This window comes from Lagenorhynchus albirostris, chromosome 9 (assembly GCF_949774975.1).
Source record: "Lagenorhynchus albirostris chromosome 9, mLagAlb1.1, whole genome shotgun sequence".
Taxonomy (NCBI): domain Eukaryota; kingdom Metazoa; phylum Chordata; class Mammalia; order Artiodactyla; family Delphinidae; genus Lagenorhynchus; species Lagenorhynchus albirostris.
Genome location: NC_083103.1, coordinates 68,917,838 through 68,943,337, shown reverse-complemented (window position 1 = coordinate 68,943,337; position 25,500 = coordinate 68,917,838). Strand labels below are relative to the sequence as shown.

At 39.2% G+C, this 25,500-nt stretch overlaps 1 protein-coding gene across 1 annotated transcript in view; it reads right to left on the bottom strand.

Annotated features, from left to right (window-relative positions):
- The window catches only part of DEUP1 (deuterosome assembly protein 1), a 100,976-nt gene extending 81,649 nt beyond the window's left edge, over positions 1 to 19,327 (bottom strand). The window contains exons 1-2 of the mRNA XM_060157888.1: positions 19,243 to 19,327; positions 18,016 to 18,088 (exon numbers count right to left, since the gene is read on the bottom strand). Of these exons, the coding sequence (XP_060013871.1) occupies positions 18,016 to 18,062 (47 nt within the window). The 5' untranslated portion in view covers positions 18,063 to 18,088; positions 19,243 to 19,327. The remainder of the gene's footprint in view (positions 1 to 18,015; positions 18,089 to 19,242) is intronic.
- Between the last annotated feature and the right edge of the window lie 6,173 nt (positions 19,328 to 25,500).

The following is a 25,500-nucleotide window of genomic DNA, read 5'->3' as shown; positions in this document are numbered from 1 at the left end:
ATAGCCAAAGCAATCTTGAGAAAGAACAAAGCTGAAGGTATCACACTCTCTAATTTCAAACTACATTACAAGCTATAGTAATTTAAACAGTATGATATTCAGAGAAAAGCAGACACACAGATCAAAGGAACAAAATAAAGAGCCCAGAAATAAACCCAAGCATATATGGCTAAATAATTGATGACAAAGAAGCCAAGAATACACAATGGGGAAAGGACAGTCTTTTCTATAAATGGTTTTGGGAAAATTGGACAGCCACATGCAGAAGATTGAAACTGGACTAATACTTTTACACTATACACAAATATTAACTCAGAATGGATTAAAGACTGGAGTGTAAGACCCGAAATTATAAAATTCCTAGAAGAAAACAGGTGGTAAAGCTCTTTGACATTATGCCTTGATGATGATTTTTTGATTCTCACACCAAAAGTACAAGGAACAAAAGCAAAAATAAACAAGTGGGACTACATCAAACTAAAAAGTTTCTGCATAGCAAAGGAAATCATTGACAAAATGAAAATGGAGAAAACATTTGCAAATATCCAAAATATATAAACAACTAATACAACTCAATACAAAAAAATATGATTAATAAATGAGCAGATCTGGGGCTTCCCTGGTGGTGCAGTGGTTGAGAGTCCGCCTGCCGATGCAGGGGACATGGGTTCGTGCCCCGGTCCGGGAAGATCCCACATGCCACGGAGTGGCTGGGCCTGTGAGCCATGGCCACTGAGCCTGCGCGTCTGGAGCCTGTGCTTCACAACGGGAGAGGCCACAACAGTGAGAGGCCCCCATACCGCAAAAAAAAAAAAAAAAAACAAAAAAGCAGATCTGAATAAACATTTTTCCAAAAAAGACATACAGATGTCCAAAAGACACATGAAAAATGCTCTTTATCATTAATCTACATCACTAATCATTAAACATAATGCAAAAAAACCCCACAATGAGATATCACCCCACACCTGTCAGAATGGCTATTATCAAAATGACTAGAAATATAAAGCGTTGGCAAGGATGTGGAGAAGAGAGAACACTTGTACACTGTTGGTGGGAATGTAAATTGGTACAGTTTTTATGGAAAACAGTATGAAGGTTCCTCAAGAAATTAAAACTAGAACTACCATACGATATAGCAATTACACCTCTGGGCATTTATCTGAAGAAAATGAAAACACTAACTTGAAAAGATATATGCATCCCCATGTTCATTACAGCATTATTTAACAATAGCCAAGTTATGGAAACAAAGTAAACGTCCATTGATGGATAAATGGATGAAGATGTGGTACATGTATGTATATGTGTGTGTGTGTATAGACACACACACACACAATGGAATATTATTCAGCCACATAAAAGAGTGATATCTTGCCATTTGCAACAATATGGATGAACCCTGAGGGTATTATGCTAAGTGAAATAAGTCAGACACTGAAAGACAAATACCATATGTACTCTCTTATATGTGGAGTCTAAGATATATATATATATAAGATATATGTATATATAAACCAAACTCATAGATACAGGTAACAGATTGGTGGTGGTCAGAGGCAAGAGGTGGAGGTAGGAGAAATGGATAAACTGTTTTTTCAGTTTCAAAAATAATAATAAATAGAATTGAACATTTCTGTGGTGGCTCACAAATCCTATTTGCACGTCACATTCTGTACTACACCTGAAACATAATTAGAACCAAATGAGAGAGACTCCAGCAGAACTCCTAGAACTCACTTTTGTAGACATGTCTGTGGTGTCAGCCTGCTCTTTAGTCAACTGTCTCTCCTAAAACAGTAAATGAAAGATTTATCACTTTATGATTTTTAGGTCATAGTTTCATGGTTGTCCTTGTTCAAAATTAATTATTGAATTATAGTTAAAAGTAGCTTCTTCTCAAGCACTTTTTTTTGTTGCCCAAAAAATGTTATTTACTGTCACCATGAGTGTTTGCTGACATACTAGCATTGCAATGCCTATTCTTATTGCATATTTGAGATGGTGGCTCATATTCAGTCCATTCTTTGCTCTCATTTGTGATAAGCTTAATGTTAGGATGTGGAGGAGGTGTAAATCCCACTATTCCAATAAAGCATGCTTAACTGTACTTATAAAGGCCTTATTCTAAAGCCTTCATTATAATCATCAAAAAAAGATGTTTATAGAAAGAAAATGCAATGTCATAGCTTTCAAGTCTCTATCAATGTTTTATAAGAATTCTAGGTACATACAAATTTAAAATCTCATTTTTTTTTATGTTCTAAAGGGAATGGAAATTCTGTTTAAAGATCTACATTACAGATAAACTTTTTCTTGAAACTTTTCTATGATAATTATTCACATTCTGAGTAACATCTTGGTTCACAGATCGACTGAGGTAAGGAGACAGTGAAATGTTAGCAAGCACTAACCCTCTTTCTTCAGGGTGATTTCTACAATCATCTAGAAGCATAAATAATTATCTGAAAAATTATTCCATATTAATACATACAAACATAGGATACAATTAATAGTAAATAAATATTTACACACGCATTAGCTTAGATTTTTTTGTTTGTTTTTTTATATTTCTTTTCTTAAGCCTATGGGAGAGGTTGAAACTAAAGCAAATCTGGACATATTATAAAGCCACTGAAAAAGTATGAACCCAAAATCAAATTTGTATCTGACGTATATTGCTATCCCATTTTCAACATCTATAATTACCCTTTGTAATTTTTTTGACTATTTAAACATTTAAATATTTAATGATTGACTTCCACTAATAACCATAAGTATGGATTCTATAAGCCAATCTCTTAAGACAATTAAAATTCCCTCCTGCCAAAAGGTCTATCTGATGAGAGACTGCAGTGTTAGTACATGTGAGGACAGTCACTTTACCCTTTTTCTATTTAAAACTACAGCTGTCTATTTCACTGGATCCTAACAGTGAAGAATTAGGCAAACACTGATAAAATCTGTTTTTCCAATGCTAGAAAACTAAGAAATATACTGTTCCCTAAATGTTAGAAATTTCTAATGAAACTTCTAATGCCAGCTTGTTCTGATAACTTCCAAATCTGTATCTGCAGCCTGAGCTGCTGAGCTCCGGACTTCTCTAACCAACTACCTATTCAACACTGACATTCCCATAGGCGTCTATAGGCATCTCAATCTTCACAAGTTCAAAGCAGAATGCTAGACTCCCTGTGCCACAAACCTGCTCCCACTCCAGTCCACTCCATTTCTTTAATTGGCACCATAGTTACAGTTACTCAAGATAAAAAACTCTTCATGATTCTAGATTTGGGTTTTCCTCAAACCCCAGAACCATAGTCCTATTGGCACTGCCTCCAGTATACTAAATTCTGACTACTTCTCACCATATCCAGTGATAAAACCCTAGTCTGAGTCATCCTTATCTCTTGTCTGCTTCCATCCTTATCTCCTATGTGGCTAGTTGCCTACTCAACATCCAGCTTTCCTTTCTTCCATACCAACAGAGCTCTGATGTTATTCAGTGTGGAAATGTGTCCAGTGAAAAAAACAACTACATTTCCCAGTCTCCCCTGGAGCTAGGCATGGCCATGTAACAAAATCTGGCCTATGAAATGTAAGCGGAAGTTGCCGTGAAGCTGTTGAAAAGAAGGCCACAGCAGTTGCTGTTGGTGTCCCACACATCTCTCACACTTACCACTTCAGGGCACTCAGCCTGACTTCCAGTGGACAGAACCTGCATTTCTTTGCCTAAGTGTCTTCTCTTGCTACTGGAGTCCTCTTTGCCTCCTGTGTGATAGGCCAGCAGTGACAGGGAATTGAAGCCGTCCCAGGAGCAACCTTCAACCAATAACTGTCGGTTACTGGTGTATAAACATTCATTTGCTTCTTGGATGGAAGGACTCTGAGGAGTGTGATTTATACTGGGTTCCAGAGTTTCCCCATCAGGATTTTGCTCCAGTCACCCTCAATGGTACTTGGTTTGATAACCTGCCTTTCCTTGTTTTACTTCCCCAACCCTACAGGTGATAGGCTGAAAAATGGCCACCAAAGATGTAAGGTCTGAGTCCCCAGAACCTGTTCATGTTATTTTATTTCGAAGAAAGTTCTTTGTATAAATTAAGTGTCTTGAGATGGGGAGATTATCCTACATTATCTGGGTGGGCCCTAAGAAAGAGGCAGAGGGAAATTTGACACACACAAGAAAAGGGGATATGAAGATGAATCAGACACAGATGTGAAGATGCTCGCCTTAAGGATCAGAGTGATGTAGCCACAAGCCAAGGAATGCTGGCAGTCACCAGAAGCCTGAAGAAGCAAGGAACGGATTCTCCCCTAGAGCATCTGGAGGGAATGCAGCCCTGCTGACACCTTGATTTTGGCCAGTGACACTGATTTTGGACTTCCGGACCACAGAACTGTGAGTAAATGCATTTTAGTTGTTTTAAGCCACTGAGTTTGTTATACAGCAGTCATAGGAAACTAATAGACCATACTTTCATCTCCCAAATAAACTACTTGTATCCAAATCCTTGTTTCAGGGCTTTGGCTTCTGTAGGAATCCCAAATAAAATGCTGGCATGCTCTCTTTTGTTTTTACCCATTGCCCTTCCTCTGCTCCCTTCCTGGAAGGCAGATGCGATGCTGGAGATGGTTCTGCCATCTTGCAATCATTAGTTGGGGCCAAACAATAAAGCCACACACTGAGGGTGATAAAGCAGAAAGATACATCTAGACTTGGATATACAGCTAACTATTTGATCTTTACTTGGATGGCTAACAGGCATCTCAAACCAAGCTTGCATTTTCTCCAGTCTTCTTTATTTTAATAAATGACAATCTTATCTTTCCAACTGGTGGGACAAAAGCCCACCATCGCATCTCCTTCCTGCACACTCCACATTCAATCTATGATTTCTAAATATTATCAGTTTTTCTGTCACAACATCCCCATTTGTCACTATTTCTACCAACCTGATCCAAACCACTGCCATCTCCCACTGAATTAGAGTTCAGCTTGTCTGTCTTTTCTACCCTTGCTTTGCTATGGTCTAGTCTTCACATAGCAACCAGAATGAGCCTTTCAAAACTTTAGGTCAGAAAATGTCACTGCTTTGCTCAAAGCCTTCCAGTGACTTCCCATTGTACAGAGTGAAACCTAACGTCTTTACCAGGGTCTGGAAAGCCCTACAGGACTTGGTTCTATTTGTCTCTCTGAGGTCACCACCTACCACCTTCCTCCCGGCTTGCTCCTCTCTAAACACACTGGCCTTTTTTTTGTTCCTTGAAAATACTAAGCATGTTCCTGCCCCAGAACCTTTGCTTTTGCTGTCTCCTCTGCCTGGAATGCCATTCCCCAGGCCATATTGAATATATATATATATGAATTATATATTTTCATATATATTTCATATATATATTCATATATATGAATACATATGAAGAGAATCCTCACTTTCTGTAGGTCTTTCTTCAGATGTCACCTTATCAGATGTACTTTGTAACTCTCTACTGCCATAACCTGATTAATTTTCCTTCAAAGCAGTCACTACCATCCCTCTGACAGAATATACCCTCATTTATCTGTTAAAATCTGTCCCCCCACTGCACTGTAAGCTCCATGAATCCCTGATGGTATGGTAGAGCCAGTGTCAGCTCTGAACTGCCAACCTGCAGAAAAATAAAAACCCTAATCTGTTTGGGTATTGTGTTATGAGACTCTGGGTCCTTTATAAAATTTGTGCTCAACAGGCCTTTTCTGAGAATGCACCATCAGAGAGATGGGGCGCTGTCTCACTCCTGCCAGGCCACGGTGGAATCCACGTTCTTGACTAAGCATCTGTTGCTACTTGGGAGAGGGGATTCTTCATTACTGCTGGGTGGCCAGGGGAGGGGTTCAGGCTCCCCACTAGTCCTTTGCCAATACCACCATGGCTGAGAGGGGCAGGGGTGTCCTCATGGCCCCCATGGACACTGTGGGAAGTGGGTGGCCTCGTTATCATTCACTGCTCAAAGTGTCTGTTTTTCTTTGCCATCGTAAGTATGTATGTATCTCCCTGAGACTGTCTGTGATCTGAGGCAAGATTTGGGTATTCCAGGGTCCCTGGGCCACAGCACCAAATGTGCCTCATATCCCACTTCAGTTTCTTATATGAATGGTACAGACTTCATCTGTACTCTGACCAGCTGTCCTTCATGAGTCAGCTGTTTTGCTGATCCACCCATTTTTTTCCTATTCTTGAACTTTTTAAAAGTATTTTCATAATTTGAAAATAAGATTATCACAAGATATTTGCAATTCTGCTTTTCTCTTTTTTAGAGAAAATTTGGAAGCCATTTCACTGCATGATTCTACAGTGCACCTGGCTCTGTTATGCTCTTTTTGTACATAGCTTTTACATGAGCTACGGTCCAGTGAGACTGCTTTTTCCGCCGCAGGGGAGAGAACTAACGAGCTCCTCCTGTTTCTATCATTTTCATGTTTCAACACCTCTCTGTTTCACCAATGCTCTGACAAGAGGCTTGCAACTGCTCCAAGTGGTTCCAAGGTGCCAGACCATGGAGCATCTGCAATGTCAGGTCAGGGTGAGTGTGCCTGGATCCTGATGTACATGCCTAGGTTTACACATATCATGGCTTATTTCTTTTTCATTTTTTAAAAAATGTAACTTGTAACTAATACAACCAACCTTTTGTAAACACTGTCCTGTAAAAATTACGTGCAAATTTATCCTACACAGAGGTAAACTTTAATCTTTGCCTTAACTTAATAGCGGCTTAATGAGTCTTTCAAAGGAATCTTTCTCTTCCCTTCTTTCTTCCCTCACTCCCCTCCTCCCCTCTATCTCACTCCCTCCCCTTTCTTCCTAAGTGTCTTTCCCTCCTTTCAAAGTCACTCAGTGAATTCCTACAACCACTTAGCATTGTGCTAACACTTCAGGGTCTAACTTCAAAGTCTGAGATATCAGAATTCTACACTAGGTCCACTTCACTTTGCTTCTTCAGAGAAACAAGAAACTAGAACTTGTTAAATTTGATTACTTGGGAGAGGAATATGTGTATTTTGTGGGGGATAAATTATGAGGGAGGGAGAATAATGGGGTATAGTCTGGGCCACTCAGATACGAGAATCAATCAAATTAAAAATAATTTTCAATGTGCAAAAATAATACATGACAATTTATTAAACTACAAATATATATTGACTTATATTAGAATTATTTACAAATTATAATTAAAACTGTATTTAACTCATAAGAAACAGGTAAATAAAGTTGTGATTATGAATAGGCCTCAGAGGGAAAGGACACTCTAAAGGTTAAGAAAGTTGTATACTCGGGGTCTTTTGTCTTTCCATAAAAATTGTGAATTTTTTTTTTTTTTTTTGCGGTACGCGAACTCTCACTGTTGTGGCCTCTCCCATTCCGGACGCGCAGGCTCAGCGGTCATGGCTCACAGGCCTAGCTGCTCCACGGCATGTGGGATCTTCCTGGACCGGGGCACGAATCCGTATCCCCTGCATCAGCAGGCGGACTCTCAACCACTGCGCCACCAGGAAAGCCCAAATTGTGAAATTTTTGTTCTAGTTCTGTGAAAAATGCCAGTGGTAATTTGATAGGATTGCTCTGAATCTGTAGATTGCTTTGGGTAGTAGAGTCATTTTCACAATGTAGATTCTTCCAATCCAAGAACATGGTATATCTCTCCATCTATTTGTATCATCTTTAATTTCTTTCATTAGTGTCTTATAATTTTCTGAATACAGGTCTTTTGTCTCCTTAGGTAGGTTTATTCCTAGGTATTTTATTCTTTTTGTTGCAATGGTAAATGGGAGTGTTTTCTTGATTTCACTTTCAGATTTTTCATCATTAGTGTATAGGAATGCAAGAGATTTCTGTGCATTAATTTTGTATCCTGCTACTTAAACTAATTCATTGATTAGCTCTAGTAGTTTTCTGGTGGCATCTTTAGGATTCTCTATGTATAGTACCATGTCATCTGCAAACAGTGACAGCTTTACTTCTTCTTTTCTGATTTGGATTCCTTTTATTTCTTTTTCTTCTCTGATTGCTGTGGCTAAAACTTCCAAAACTATGTTGAATAATAGTGGTGTGAGTAGGCAGCCTTGTCTTGTTCCTGATCTTAGTGGAAATGGTTTCAGTTTTTCACCATTGAGGACTATGTTGGCTGTGGGTTTGTCATATATGGCCTTTATTATGTTTAGGAAAGTTCCCTCTATGCCTAGTTTCTGGAGGGTTTTTATCATAAATGGGTGTTGAATTTTGTCGAAAGCTTTCTCTGCATCTATTGAGATGATCATATGGTTTTTCTCCTTCAATTTGTTAATATGGTGTATCACACTGACTGATTTGCGTATATTGAAGAATCCTTGCATTCCTGGGATAAACCCCACTTGATCATGGTGTACGATCCTTTTAATGTGCTGTTGGATTCTGGAGGAATCAGGCTCCTAGACTACAGACTGTACTACACAGCTACAGTAATCAAGACAATACGGTACTGGCACAAAAACAGAAATATAGATCAATGGAACAGGATAGAAAATCCAGAGATAAACACATGCACATATGGTCACCTTATCTTTGATAAAGGAGGCAAGAATATACAATGGAGAAAAGACAGCCTCTTCAGTAAGTGGTGCTGGGAAAACTGGACAGGTACATGTGAAAGAATGAAATTAGAACACTCCCTAACACCATACACAAACATAAACTCAAAGTGGATTAAAGACCTAAATATAAGGCCAGACACTATAAAACTCTTAGAGGAGAACATAGGCAGAACACTCTATGACATAATTCACAGCAAGATCCTTTTTGACTCACCTCCTAGAGAAATGGAAGTAAAAGCAAAAATAAACAAAAGGGACCTAATGAAACTTAAAAAAAATTTGCACAGCAAAGGAAACCATAAACAAGATGAAAAGACAACTCTCAGAATGGGAGAAAATATTTGCAAATGAAGCAACTGACAAAAGATTAATCTCCAAAATTTACAAGCAGCTCATGCAGCTCAATATCGAAAAAACAAACAACCCAATCCAAAAATGGGCAGAAGACCTAAATAGACATTTCACTAGAGAAGATATACAGATTGCCAACAAACACATGAAAGAATGCTCAACATCATTAATAATTAGAGAAATGCAAGTCAAAACTACAATGCGATATCATGTCACACCGGTCAGAATGGCCATCATCAAAAATCTACAAACAGGGCTTCCCTGGTGGTGCAGTGGTAAAGAGTCCACCTGCAGATGCAGGGGACACGGGTTCGTGCCCCGGTCTGGGAAGATGCCACATGCCACGGAGCGGCTAAGCCCGTGAGCCATGGCCGCTGAGCCTGTGCATCCAGAGCCTGTGCTCTGCAACAGGAGAGGCCACAACAGTGAGAGGCCTGCTTACCGCAAAAAAAAAAAAAAAAATCTACAAACAATAAATGCTGGAGAGGGTGTGGAGAAAAGGGAACCCTCTTGCACTGTTGGTAGGAATGTAAACTGATACAGCCACTATGGAGAACAGTATGGAGGTTCCTTAAAAAACTAAAAATAGAACTACCATACGACCCAGCAATTCCACTACTTGGTATATACCCTGAGAAAGCCATAATTCAAAAAGAGTCATGTACCCCAATGTTCATTGCAGCTCTATTTACAATAGCCAGGACATGGAAGCAACCCAAGTGTCCATCGACAGATGAATAGAAAAAGAAGATGTGGAACATATATACAATGGAATACTATTCAACCATAAAAAGGAACGAAATTGAGTTATTTGTAGTGAGGTGGATGGACCTAGAGTCTGTCATACAGAGTGAAATAAGTCAGAAAGAGAAAAACAAATACCGTATGCTAACATATATACACGGAATCTAAATAAATAAATGGTCATGAAGAACCTAGGGGCAAGATGGGAATAAAGACGCAGACCTACTAGAAAACGGACTTGCGGACACAGGGAGGGGGAAGGGTAAGCTGGGACAAAGTGAGAGAGTGGTAGTGTATATATGGACATATACACACTATCAAATGTAAAATAGATAGCTAGTGGGAAGCAGTCGCATAGCACAAGGAGATCAGCTTGGTGCTTTGTGACCAGCTAGAAGGGTGGGATAGGGAGGTTGGAGGGAGGGAGAGGCAAGAGGGAAGAGATATGGGGATATATGTATATATATATAACTGATTCACTTCGTTATAAAGCAGAAATAACACACCATTGTAAAGTAATTATACAGCAATAAAAACGTTAAAAAAAAAAAGAAAGTTGTATACATAGAAGAGTGCTCCTTTAAAGGAGTTTTCTGAATTCAGATGTGAGAATGTGCTTTAATATTCATCTGCCTTGGTCTTTGAAAATATGACTTTCACAGCAGATAAAAACATTTTGGTAGATCATGTAGCAGTACCTAGATTTTAGGAAGGATTTTACGAGATTCTATGAATGAGATCAATGACTCAGATATAAGTCACAGAATAAAGAGTAAATGATTCAGTAGAGAAAATGAGACTTTTGGTTGAAGGTGGATGAACATACAAATTTTGCTCCCTTCCCAAATCCTACTAAAATAAAGCAAAGGAATATTTTTAACCTACAAGGTTAAACCTACAGGACAAAAAAAAATGGGAGCTGGTATTGGAAAAAGCCAAGAAGCAACCCACTAGATATTTCTGGAAGTAGGAGGTGAACGCTGGCTGCCCAACTTATACCCTGTAAGCAGGAGGATTTCGAATCACGTTCTCTGGAAACTGATCAGCCTGAGACAAAGGAAAGAGACTACCCTGATAATCAGACAGTGAAGACCACTGTTAACAAGCCCTACCCCTGTACACTGGATCTTCCCATCAGCTTCTAATGCCATTACTCTTAAATATGAGCAAGCAGTCAGAGATCACAGACATCTGAGGGAAGCAGTTCACACAGCGAGGTCAAATACACACAGAAAGACATTGTTTGAAGAAAATTATGCAGAAAGAAGAAAACGTCAAAAAATTTATGATTAAGATACTAGAGGTATTAGCGCCAGGAAAAACAAAACATGCAGGAAAGGAAGAGTAATCACAGTATACTATATGGCTCAGAGGTGAAGAGTGTTTATAAAGGTAGAGGTATTTATAAAGTCATAACAAGGCAAACAGAATATTGATCCAACCAAAATTATAGTGTATTGAGAGAACGGAGGAATGGTGTGTGTGTGTGTGTGTGTGTGTGTGTGTGTGTGTGTGTGTAGCAGGGATGACGAGGTGACCAAAACTGAAAAATCAAGAAGTAGCAATGTAAGCATGTTCTTTAGAGATATGGAGATAAATATCAAAGGATTAGCCAAAAGAAATGAAAGTGGTTGCCTTTCGGGAGTGGAAAACTGGAGCAGGAATAGGAGGTTGCTGTTTTTTGGTAACAGTGACAAAGAACCAAATGACTTTTTAAATTACATACATGAGTAACTAAGTAAAGGAAAATCTGGATAAATATTGTTTTTCAGTTAGAAAAGATATTTTAAAGAAAAAAATCCATCATATGTGCATCCACTTATATTGTACAAGGAAAATGACATTTTTCAAAACATCACTCCAGAATTCAGAAATTTTGGGACTCTCTGTGTTTTATTGACCTTAGCATTGCTCAGTGCATTTGTGGAATTCCTATTTAGAAATGACCTTCAGAGATAAGTTTATTAAACATAAGCTTTAACAATCTTAAATATATTAGACTGCACAGCACATTGGATGGTGGTTATACTGAGCCCTTAGGGAGCTGTAGCTGCACTGTAGTTGGTGGAATGATTTCTCTGGAAACGTAATTGATTTCTCTTCTAGAGTAGCAGAGGCTGGGAGAAAGGCAGCGCCGTGGAGTAATTGTTGGGGTTTGGAAAGAGGCACAAATTGAAGGATGTGGAGAAATATACCGGAGCCACACCCACAGAATGACTGACTGTAAAGGAGTTAATATAAGAAGCAAGAGATAATTTCAAACACTTCTTATTCATATTTTTAATGAGTCAAAGGGTGTATTGCATTGATAAAGAAAAGCAATTTACTATGTAAAAGGAACAATGAAATAAACATATAAAAAAGAAGTATTGGAAATAAAAACATGGTTGTCAATACTAAAGATCTCAAGAGAAGCAATAAAAAACCAGAATGTAATCATTGCTGAAATAAAAATGACAAAATGCAACGAATTCCTCCAGAACACAGAACAAAAAAGACAATGATGGAAATTATGAGAAAAAAAGAAAAAGATGTAGGTATTCTAGTAGATTGAAACAAGATGGTGGAAAATTACTAATCAAAGGAATAGAAGAAAATTTCACTGAGCTGAAGAGATTTGAATCTTCAGTAATAAAAGTGTTCACCAAATGCTGTGAAGGATTATTGAGAAAGGATCTATACCTAGAAAGTTATCTTGGTAAATTTGTAAATTTCAAGGATAAAAAGAAATCCCATAAGCCTCCAGATATGAAAAAAAAAAAGAAAGGGATAACAAAACCTGGAGGAGAGAATGAGACTGGCATTGGACTTTCCATCTTCAACACTACACTTCAAGACCATGGGAGTAATGACTGTTACAGAGTTCCTGTGTAAGGGTAAAAATAAGACATTTGGACATGAAAAAAGTTAAGAAGTACACTACCTATGTTCATTTTTATGAAAAGATTACCTAAGGCAGTACTTCAGTCAAATTAAAAATGAATTTTAAATAAATTAAATTAAGAACAGGGAAAATTTTATATAATAGTAATAAACGATGCAATAAAATTTACAGCTGTTAAAGAGGATTCTTAAAAGAGGAATAAAATAGATAACATTATCCTATATATAATCATTTATATATAAATTAATAGAAATCAGGACTAGAAATCCAGATTATTTCTTGGAGGTGAAGTAAGGGAATGCGGAAGCAAAAACAGTACTAAAGGTGAAGTCTTACATAGGATTGAGGGAGGTCAAAGTTACACTAAAAATTCGGGAAGCCAGACTAGAAATCCAAATTTTAAATATTTGTTGGGCTTCCCTGGTAGTGCAGTGGCTGAGGGTCCGCCTGCCGATGCAGGGGACACGGGTTCGTGCCCCGGTCCAGTAAGATCCCATATGCCGCGGAGCGGCTGGTCCTGTGAGCCATGGCCGCTGGGCCTGCGCGTCCGGAGCCTGTGCTCCGCAGTGGGTGAGGCCACAACAGTGAGAGGCCCGCGTACCGCAAAAAAAAAAAAAAATTTGTAAAAAATGTAAATTAAAAACTTATAAAATAGGATGTAGAACTTCTAAGAAAAAAAGAAAACTAGATAAGACTAGCAAATGCTGGCAAAGCAAAAAGGGTCAAATGTTAATATATTAATGATCATAAAATCCTCTTTTTAGTGGCAAAGACATTCCAATTGAGGTATATATATATACATTAATCTAACCATATGCTACTTATAAGAGACACAATATGATATTAAAAAATATTGCAAACAAGGGTATGGGAGAATAGAAAATATGTATTGGTCTCTGCCCCCGGTTCTTGGCACAAAGTTCCTAAAACCCTTGTAATTTCCTAAGTGATAAGAACTCTAGGGGCATCTCTTGCTCTAATATTGGTCTTAGACCTTGGTTCCGGAAACCTTAGTAATTTCCTGGGTGATAGGAGTGTCTTTTGTTCTAACGAGGCAACTTTGGGCAGGTTCCTAGATGACTCCTGGATGAGGGCTGGTCACCAGAAAGACCAAGTCATGATTAGAAACTTGGAATTTTCAGCCCCGCCTCTCCCCCTTCCATTCCCTTGTGTAGGGAGATGGTCTGAAAATGGAGTTAGTGATCCATCATGCCTACATGATGAAGCCTCCATAAAAATCCCCAGAGTACGGGGTTTGGAGAGCCTCTGGGCTGGTGACCAGGTGGAGGTGCTGGGAGAGTGGCATGCCGCTTCCCATATACCTTGCACTATGCCTCCTTTCCATCTGGACGCTCATCTGTATCCTTTAACAAGCTGGATGAAAGTAAGAGTTTAAAGGTAAGTGTTTCCCCTAGTCTGTGAGCTACTCTAGCAAATTAATCAAATCCGAGGAGGGGCTGTTGGAACCTCTGATCTGTAACTGGTTGGTCAGAAGCACAGGTGACAACCTGGGCTTGCAACTGGAGCTGAAGAGGGTGGTGAGCAGTCTTGTGGGACTAAGCCCTCAACCTGTGGGATCTGCTGCTGTCTCTAGGTAGACAGTGTCAGAACTGAGCTGAATTGCAGGACACCCAGCTGGTGTCCCAGAGAATTGCTTGGTGGGGGAAAAAACCTCCACACATTTGGTGACCGGAAGTGAAGTGTTCTCTGTGAAGGTAAAGGAGACACACAGGGAAGAAAGACACAGTAGGGAAGAAATGGGTTTTTCCCTACAAAGGAATGAGAAGACTGAATTTTTTCCTTTATAAAAGGGATGAAGAAGGCTATTACAGACTAATGCAAATTAAGAAGAAAGCAGAGATGGCAATATCAATATCAGGCAAAGTAGAATTCAAATAAAAATCACTCACTTATACTTGTGAGACATTCTATGAAGCTAAACCATATAATATACCATGAAGATATAACATCCATGAACCTCGATATATTGAGCAACAGAACACTGGACATATAAAATTAAAACTGCCTGAAATAAAAGAATTGGATAAAAATTACAATTATAGTAAAGATCTGTCTTAAAATGTGACAGATCAAATAGACAAAAAGGTAATAATGGATTTGAAAAGCATAATTTAAACATAATAATAATAACAATTAAACAGTTTGGCTATAAATGTATAACTTTTTAACCTTTTTTCTTAAGCAAAAGAGAATATACATTTGTTTTCAATGCCTAAAGGACATTAATAAAAGTTGATCATGTAATAAATCATAAGAATAATCTTAATGAAACTGAACTATCATATAGGTCATATTCTATGACCGTGGATGTAGGTGGATTAGAAAGTAATAATAAAAAGATAATTAAACCCCACCCCCAGAAGTTACATCTCCCAAATATCTCTTGAGTCAAAGAGGAAATCAAAGCTGAAATAATAGACAATTTAGAAAATGAGAACACTAATTCTACGGCCTGCAGCAAAGTTGAGCCCAAGAGGAACTTTAGCTTTAAATGCTTGTATTATTTAAAGAAATCATGAAATCCAGAAATCATGAAAATAACTGAATCATATTTTTCAACTCAAAAATCAGAACAGGATAAGTAAAATAAAACATAAAAGGACAAAGAGCAGTAATTCATGAATAAAACAAAAACAAAGTAAAATGTAGACATGGTTCTCTTAAAAAGTCCAATAAAAGTAGATTATTTATTCATTCTATAGTTATTTATGTTCTGGGAATACACTCTGAAAACAAAAAGGACAAACTTGTCTGATTCACTTTGTTGTACAACAGAAACTAGCACAGCATTGTGAAGCAGTTATACTCCAATAAAGATGTATAAAAAACAACAACAAAAAACCCCCATGACAAAAATAAATACATAAATGTTTCATTTAGAAGTTTAGGTTGATAATTATGGCACAAACACCTATAATTGGGAGAAATCTTGGATAAATAAAAATCAAACCCTGTTATAACCTAGATGTCAGAGAATCATGACTCACCCACATCATAAATGTTCTGTGTAAAAGGTCCCACCTCAGGCCTTTGTGTTTTCTGTTCTTCGTGTCTGGAACCGTCTTCTTCCAGACATAAGCTCTGCTCAAATGCTGCCTTACCAGGAATCTTTGCTTGACCACCCCATTTTCACCCTCAGCCTGCTTTATTCTTCTTCATATCACATATGAAACATGTTGATATCTCCCACTGTCTCCCACTGTAAAAATCCCTTGGAGGAGTGGGCTCTAGTGTGTTCACTGCTGTCTTCCTGGTGCTTAGACCAATGAATGGCTCATTGTAGACTTTAGCTAAATGAAATCTTCGTCAAATGAAGGTTGCTCCACAAATCATTACTGTGTATATAGGTGACATAGTTTGATAAGCATATAACAAATCCGTGATGAGTGAGGTTTTATCATCTTCATGATCTAAATTTTTACATATTTCTCAATAGTGCATGGGACAGAGGCAAAGCCAACCCGGCTCTCCATTCTTTGGAGACCAAGGTCGACAAGGTCTGGTCCCATGTCTGCTGTTGTAAGTGGTGGCTTTCTCATGGAAACCTCCAGTAATTCTCATTCACTTCTGGTTTGTAATTACATTGTACCCAAATGAGCTCTATGGCTCCCTACTAAATACTAAGTTCTTTAAGGTTTGTTCCTTAACGGTCTTTGTATGAGTCAGAGAGCTTAGTGTTGTGCCTGGCGTACATTCAGTCCTCCATACTTTTTTCCAAAAGAATGAAGAGAAACAGCAGTCTCCATGCCTCAGATTTGCAGGAGTGAAGTGATATCTGGTACCCAACCTCAGCTTCAAGACCTTCAATCTGCATCATAGCCCTTAGTGCCATCTTCACACCAGGGACTTACCACCTGCTCAATTCAGAACCCTATCCTGGCTCTGCTATGGGTTCCAGGCAGGATGCTCCCCACATCGTTTTGCCATCCATTTCTAATGTAGCAAAATGCTGGGATTGGAGCCAGACATATCTGCTGAATTCAAAGCCTACCTTCTCCAGAAACCAGCTGTGTATTCTGGGCCAAGTTCCTGCTTTATTTCTCTTTCTTTCTACCTTTCTGAACTCAGTGTGACAGAGGCTGCTAGTTGTTCACCAATATCCATTCTTTTTCCTTTTATTATAGTACCTTTAAGCTTTAACTGGCCATATGGCTGCCCAGTTAGAGACTGCATTTCTCAGCCTTCCTTGCAGCTAGCTCTTGCCCTGGGGCTAAGTTCGGGCCAATGCGGAGTGAACAGAAGCAAGGCTTGTCACTTCCAGGTCGTACTCCTAAGAGGAACCGGTCTTACTCTCTCCTCTTGCCCTTCCCCCTTCCCTCTGGCAGGAGCACAGTCATGACGGTGGGAGCTAAAGTAATCACTTCAGGCCCAGAGCTGGAAATCATGTAGTGAGAATGGCGGAGCTGCCCTACCAGCCCTGGTCTGCTCATCTCTGGTCTTGTGGACGAAACAGAAATACACTTCAATCTTTTTTAAACCTCTGTATTTGGGGGTCTCTTTGTCACAAGAGCTTAGACTATACTCTAACTAATATGCTCCATTTTGTTAGTTGTAAAATGAGAATGATACCTAGCAGGGCTGTTCTAAGGAGAAGTATGCAGTAGAAGTTTAAGAATTGTGCAGCTTTTAGCCTGCTGTCAAAGTCACAGTCTGAGCAGAATAACTGAAAGTAAGATATCTGGAGTGTTTGACTAGTGCCAAAGTGAGTCACAGTCAAGATCAGGCACTATAGTATCACCCCTATCCCCAATCCCTCTCCCACTTTTCTCCACTCCCTCTCAACTCCCTAAGTTCTAGGGTCAGCCAGTGGCCAGTTGGCTAATGAAACAGTAGGAAGAGAAACCTTTATGGTGCTGGTGGCAGGGCAGGACAGACATTTGTCAAAAAGAATTTAATTTTTTACAATGGCAAATGCCATACAAACTCTATTCCTTATCTCTTCCTGAAATGTTTGGTAAAATATCCAGTTCTTGCTGCAGTTTTGAGGAGCTAAGTCTGTTTTGAGGCTATGTTTACATTTTGAGTTCAGCCTTAAGGGTAAGCCTGGAGGGATGCTTGGACACTCAATGCAGCAGGAAAGGAGCAAGCTGGCCAGGAGCTGCTGCACTGTGGAAACCCAAGAGCACATGAGGCCTATGTGGGCATCCATCACCCTAGAAAACTGGAAAATTTCACTAAAAGTTGGAAAATGGTGATTTTTGACTACAGATTCATAGTCAAAACTGGAAAGACTCAAACTATAGATTCTTAATTAAAGTCACTTGAGTTTCTCCCAACCTCTTCACCAAAAATAATTGGTACATCCTCTATTAATACTAAATTTCAAAATTCACATATCATCAGGGAGATTTTGGCATAATTAAGTACCAACGTCATTAAAAAGCAATGTCTCAGCACTTACTCCACTGTATTATGGGCTTGGTTCTCCATGTCAAGAAACTGCTGCATCTGGTTTGTATTTCTTGATTTTTAATCTGTGAGGAGGAAAAAAATGATCTAGATTCCTAAAATGCTTACATTTATTAACCTATAAAACAAGAAAATTTTGCTACTGGCAAACCATGCTGTTATATGAGTTTTTCTGAGTGTAGTACTCTTGGTTCCACAAAACGTAGAAACTTGCATGTGTGTGTGTGCCCCATGCATTTACTGGCTTAGTGATGAGTTGAAATAGATGCTACTGACTGAAGTGAACATTCATTCACTATCTAATGAACAACAGCTTGGTGCCAGGTACTTTGCAAAGTGCCAACACATGAGATGAGTAAAACAGAATTCTTACTCCAGATGGGTCCCAGCTGAAGGGACTCAAGCTTTCCTTCCTGGTGGTTCCCCTAAAGGTCTGCCTTTGAGTAGATTCTTTCTTTGGTCCTGTCTGGATTTAGTTAGAATGAATATACCACGAGATTTAGGACAAAAAACGTAAAATTGCCTAAAAATAGAAAAAGAAAATAAAAATAGAAAAAGAAAATAAAATAGAAAAATAGAAATCTTAACAATTCCTCAGTGGCTCTGTGGGCACCTGCTCACCCTTTTGACAATATAGGGATGTTAGTACTTCCTAAAGTAAAAAAAAAAAAGGTTTTCCCAGCAACGTAGTTTTAATTAAAAAGAAAAAAATCTATGAGGATAAATGGACAAATATTGAAAAGGACTTTGACTCCTCTGAATAAAAGTTAAACAGCATTCAAGATGGTAGAAAGAGGAGGAAGACAGGCGGGCTCAAGTCCCTCTCAAATCAAAGGGATTAAAGAGAGACTCTGGAATTGCGAGTGGAGCAGAAGGGCGAGGAGCAGGAATGGGCAATGAAAACTTGACCAGTACGTTCAGATGAATAATTTCATTTTGTAGGTTCTCAAATCCCTCACTTTAACATCAGGGAAACTGAGGCACAGACGAGCCAAGTGACTTGCCCAAAGCCACACAACTAGAACACAGACCTTCCAGTTTAGGGAGAATCTCTGTTCTGAATTCTACAGGGTCAGTCCGAGCCTCTCTCCACCCGTCCCACAGCCCGCGCCCCCCGGGAGGGTTCAAGGCCAGCCTCCGCGGAACAGCCTGTCTGTTGGGGGTCCCCCGCCCCTCTTGGGCAAGCTGGGCTAAAGGTCGAGGGTCCGAGGAGGGTTACCTGCGCCGCGCCGCGCTCTCCCGAGAGGTCTGAAGCCCCGAGAGTAGGAACGCCGGGGCCACCGCCAGCCCGGCCCGCCCCGAGGGGCCCCGCCGCCCGCCGCCCGGGCCCGCCAGCCCGCCGCGCGGCCTCCGAGGCCGTTACGGCCTCTCGCTCCCGGCCCGCCGCCTCCACAGAGCCGCCGCTGGCTGCCATGGGGACGCGGCCGAACTCGCTGCTGCGGGGGGTGAGGCGGGGGATGGGCTCGGCGGCGCGGCGGGCTGACCCGCGGGAGGCCGCGGCTGCCGCGCCTTGCCGGGCTACCCGGGACCTCGCCGCCCTGCAGTTCTGCGTGTGGGGTCTGCTCAGCAGACGGAGGGCTCCCCGAGACCACATTCTGGGTGCTGTCCACTTTGTGGCTCCCACCGCTTAGCAGAGTGTCCGGCACTCGACGGAGATCCGAGAAATATTTGTCGAATGAATGAACGAAATAACGAGGGAACAAAGTGTAAACAGCTGGGGGGAGGGAGGGTTCTGCATCCAGGTTCCTTAAATCCCCCTGGCTTCCCCCTCCTCTTACCCACATTTGAAATGATACGAAAAAGAAATAGACTTACGGCAAAGAGAGCTGCCTTTCGAGTCACCAAAGTGGCCCCAGCTAGGAAGAGCTTTACTTTCAGCAGCAACTGTACCTGTCTTTCCCATCCAGCGCATTGGGTCCTTAGAGCAACTCTGAGAGTTAGACGGAGCAGATAGTGTTGCTTCCCTTTTAGGGAGAAGGAAATACCTCCTAAGTGGGGGAACACGGACGGAGCTCAGAGTGATTGATTCCAAATTCTTTCTTTTTTTCACCAAATTCCAAGTATAACTGATGACAGAAGCTCTGTTTCATGGTTCTGATTTCAAAGAAATGATAGGAAAGAATATATGCATAAATACTTGTACGTACACACACACACACACACACACATATATATATATATATACCCATTTTTTTTCTACTGATTCCACGAGTGATATTTTAAGCACTTAGATTTTGTGTTTGGAAAATATTCTAGCATCTATTTTAGGGACAGAATTCCTTGCAATACATTCAGTCGATTAATTCCTAATTCTTAAAATCTTTTATTTGCACTCCACTTTCATAATATTAACATTAATTTGCTACTTTAATATGGCTATCAATTTAATACTGACCTCAATTCCTCCATCCAAATTCCAAAATAACATTTGCTGTTTCTCGACAAATTGAGTTTCATAGATGAATTGTGTCAAGTAACTCAGGTCATTAGTGCTAATAAGTGTTTCATAGTTCTCATTATGTTTGAATGAAGAAAGTGATCATTTTATCTTAACTTGAGACCTTCCATTATTCTGTAAACCTTAGTCATATTCTCTATTCTTGTCTAAACTGAATGGATCAATGTATTTATTCTGACCCCAGGAAGGGAAAATGGAACTAGGAATGAAATTTAATGAAGTTTCAGGATGCCCAACATCACTCTTGCTGTGTAGCTCTTTACCATTGGTAAGTACTTTTATGTTCATTAGTTCCTTATATGCTCAAAATGTACCATGCAACACAAGTGTGACAGGTGTTATTGTAGCTCTTTTTAGCATGTTAGGAACCTAAGGTTTAGGGAGAATAAAAAAATTTTGTCCAAGAGGATTCATCTAGTTCAAGTGCAGCTAAGATATGAACCAAGATCATCTTACTTCAAATCCAGTGCTCTTCAAACTCTGTCCTAAAATTAAGGTTGAGCAGGTTTCTTTAGCAGTCAGAATCTTGCACAGGTAACTGTAGATGTATTTAAAGCCATATTTTCACAAGAAAGAATGAATGTGAGCAGGGCTTGCAAAGCATAGGTATGTGAGAGTTCACATACTATGACAGATTTAAAGAAAATTTCAATACAGAATAGAAATACCCCATTCAATTTAATAGGAATAAAGGTTTCATTTCAGGGTGAGACTTAAAACTTAAAATGCAAAGACCTACCCTCCCCCCCCTCCTCACTGCTCCATGACTCCCCGCCATCAAGTAAGAACTGCAAAGCCTTGAATTTACCCAGAAATGTACCTATTATTAGATCTTTTCAGGTGAAATTGTTTGGAAAGGGATGAGGAGAGGATCGAGGATGGTGTTTGGAAGAAAAACTAAGGGATGAATTATGTAGAATACATAATAATCATTATAGACTGAACCTTAAACATTGAAAAACCTTCATTAACAAAACAGTTTTCATGCCAAAATTTATAATAGTAGTACAGAAAACAAACATACAACTTTAATATATGGAAGGTTATATAAATTATCTTTATGTCTGTCTTTTTATCAACATGGGAATATTTATTTTTATATCATTTTCAAAAGAAGGCTAAAAAATTATATATATATATTACAATGAAAAGTTATGACTACCTTATGCATGGAAAATATTTTAGAAAAAAATTTTAATAATAATAATTATGAAATAACCATAGAATTGGAAGAATTCATTAAGGGCACCTAGTCCAACGCTTCATTTTATATAAAGAAACTCAGACCCAAAGAATTAAAATGATTTGACTAGTTTTATTTCTAGTTAATGACAAAAATAGAGATTAGAGTCCAGGTTTTTTCCTTATGGTATCTTGCCACTTCTATAAGTGGAAGCAGGTTGAGGGAGTTTTCTGGAGATGCTTCAATGCATATTCCAGTTGAGAAAATAGCCATTCCGGAAAAGGAGATTCGGTCTTTAGAACCAAGGCCACCCTAGAGACAGCACTGGCCCATAGAAATATAATGCATACCACCTATCCACCCATGTAATTTAAAATATTCTAGTAGTCAAACTTAAAAAGTAAAAAGAAACAGGTGAAGTTAATTTGAAAAGCATATTTATTTAACCCAACATATCCAAAATATGTTTTCAACATAGAGTCAGTATAAAAAATTGAGATATTTTACATTCTTTTTTTCTATACTTAGTCTTCAAAATCTGGTGTGTAGTTTTTACTTCCAGCACGATCAGTTCCTAGAGCCATATTCAAGTGCTCAATAGCCACACATGACTGGTGGCTACCACATTGGACAGCATATCCCTGGAATACGGGTGCCTGGTCAATGTACTAAAGCCCTTTGTTAAGTGTGAAGGGTCATACAATGAGAGAGATTCTAAGTAATTTGGGTGTGATTTGAGAGGGACTATGAAAGTCTCCTCCCTCAAAATCCTCATTAACCTTCTCTGCATTGGGAGAGGGATTGGAGCAAAGCATAACTAGGCCCCTTAGCCAGGCAGGGTGAGGCCTTTCACTGCATCATGGCTCACAGTCCTGTCAATTCTCCTCATCAGGGCTGCTTCTCCAAAGAGAATTCAGACAATTCAGGTTTGATGGGAGGGCCTCTTTGTGTGGGCTGGCCAGGGGCCCAGGTGCCACAGAAGCACGTCCTCCTGATGGGAATTAGGAACACCGGATCTCATTTTAGGTTCAGAAAACAAAACTAAATTTTTTGGAAAATGGCTACCATGATTTTTTCCTATAGGTTTCCTTCTTAGAGGTCCTTAGTGTTTTGCTTTGTGGTTTTGAAAATGTAACCCTCTCTTGGATATTAAAGGGAACCAAAGATTTTTTACAGTCTTGAGCTAAAGTTTCATGGGTGGAATAGCTTATTTCCTGGAATCAGGCATGGCAGGGTTAATACTGAAGTGAAAGGTTCCCAACGGGAAAGACAAATTTGGAGCCAGGGGTCAACTCTTTCCAAAAGCTCATCTCTGATAAAACCTTTCAGGTCTCGAGCTAATATGATAGTGAGAAATTATTGGGTCAAAATCGAAGAAAGGCAAGAACCTAGAGAAGTGAGCCCAGAGCTCAATGCTGCTTTTGCCTGGAAGGCATTCGATGTTCTGGAAGGAATAACCACAAAACTGAGCAGCAGTTCTGGTAGTCTTCGGAAGCAAAGTGGCCAAAAGACAAAGCCTGGGCTCACCCCAGATAAGGAGTCAATAAATACCCTCTGCCTTTAAGCTGGAATCCCAAAGAGCTTTGCCCTCAGGAAAATGGGAAGTGGAAATAAATCAGTCCTCTCACTAACCTGCAGCCCAGCTTTGGATCACCTAAGTAATTCAGGACAATCTCAGTTTCTGAGCATGGATAAGGCAGTGTTGGACTGGTAGATTAAAACACCTGGAGAAAGTTAGCAAATTATTCTCTGGTGAAGATTAAAATCATTCTAGGCCTCAAATTCTTCCTAAGAATAATTTCTCAAATAGCAGAACAGACGCAAATATAATCTAGGACCAGGAAACAAGATACCATCAGGGAAAACTGGTAGAAAGTACAGACCACAGAAACAGAACCACAGAAGATTTATAATTGGAATCAGACAAAGATTATAAAAATATGGATAATATGATTAAAGAAATAAAAATAAGATTGAAAAATCTGTAAGGAGTGCTAAATATAAAAAGCAACTTGGCGTATTTGAAAAGGAACCAAATAGAAATTCTAAAGCTAAAAAAATTACTAATAACAAAAATTAAGAACACAGCAGATGTGTGTAATAGTAGATTTGATACAAGTACAGAGAGAACTTGTGAACTGGAAAATAGATCAGAAGAAATTTTCCAGATTGTAGGGAAAAGACAAAATATTGGAAAATATTTTAAGATGAAGGTTTACAACTTTAGTACTTATTAATAGAATTATTTGTTGTTATGAAAATAAAAATAGATACTATATATGAAAGTATCTAGTACATGCCCTTGCATTTAGTGGGTACTCAAGAAGTATTTGTTGAATTTGAAATTTGGTTATTTCACAAATCATCTTTGTCACTTTTTATAAGTTCCATTTCTTTGTCAAAGTATTCAGGTTTCTCTTTTAATTTTTAAACATATTAATCATAGTTATTTTCTATTCTGTGTCTTATAATTCCAATCTCTGAAATGTTGGGATCTATTACTGCTATTTCTTATCATGTTATCTTATTTTCTTGTATGTTTTATGAGTTTTGACTATAAGATAATTTGGGGGGCGGATTTATTTCTGGGACATCTTTGAGGCTAGAATTGAGGTTAAATTCTTCCAGAGGATTTGCATTTGCTTTTGAGTGTTGCCTTACGGCATAACCAACCCCAAATTATTTTATATTAAATTTGTGACGGGAGATTTTTTTTTTTTTTTTTTGCGGTACATGGGCCTCTCACTGTTGTGGCCTCTCCCATTGCAGAGCACAGGCTCCGGATGCGCAGGCTCAGCGGCCATGGCTCACGGGCCCAGCCGCTCCGCGGCATGTGGGATCTTCCCGGACCGGGGCACGAACCCGTGTCCCCTGCATCGGCAGGCGGACTCTCAACCACTGCGCCACCAGGGAAGCCCTTGACAGGAGATTTTTAAGACAACACAGGTAATATGAATGAATGAAAAATAAGTGTAGGGACAACTTATGATATAAATTGCCAGAGAAAGAATTTTCCTTCACTTAGGGTCAAAGTTAAGATAGGTATGTGTTCTGCTGTTCCATTTTTGTGACCAAAAATAAGTGTCTTTTATTTTAGAATAGTTTTAGATTTACAGAAAAATTATGAAGATAATACAGAGAGTTCCCATATACCCCACATCCAATAGCCCTTATTATTGACATCTTTTATTAGTATGGTCCATTTGTTACAATTAATAAACAAATGCTGATGTATTATTATTAACTACAGTTTGTACTTTACTCAGATTTCCTTAGTTTTTACCTAACATCCTTTTTTCTGTTGCAAGATCCCACCCAGGATAACACATTACCTTTAGTTATCATGTCTGCTTAGGCATCTCTTGGCTGTGACAGCTTCTAAGAATTTCCTTGTTTTTGATGATCTTGACAGTTTTGAGAAGTGCTGGTCAGGTATTTTGTAGAATGTCCTTCAATTGGAATTTGTCTTGTGTTTTTCTCATGATTAGACTGGGATTATGGGTTTGGGGGAAGAAGATCACAGAAGTAAACTGCCATTTTCATCACGTTGTATCAAGGGTACCTACTGTCAACATGGTTTATGATTGTGGGTGTTGATCTTGGTCACCTGATTGAGATAGTGTTTGTCAGGTCTCCCCACTGTAAAGTTACTCTCCCCTCCCTTTCCACTCTGTGCTCTTTGGATGGAAGTTATTAGGCAGAGCTCACACTTAAGGAGTAAGGAGTTTTGCTCCATCACCTCCTTAAGGGTAGGGTCTCTATATAAATTATTTGAAATTCCTCTGCATGGAAGTTTTGTCTCATCTCTATCATTTATTTATATCTGTATGGACTCA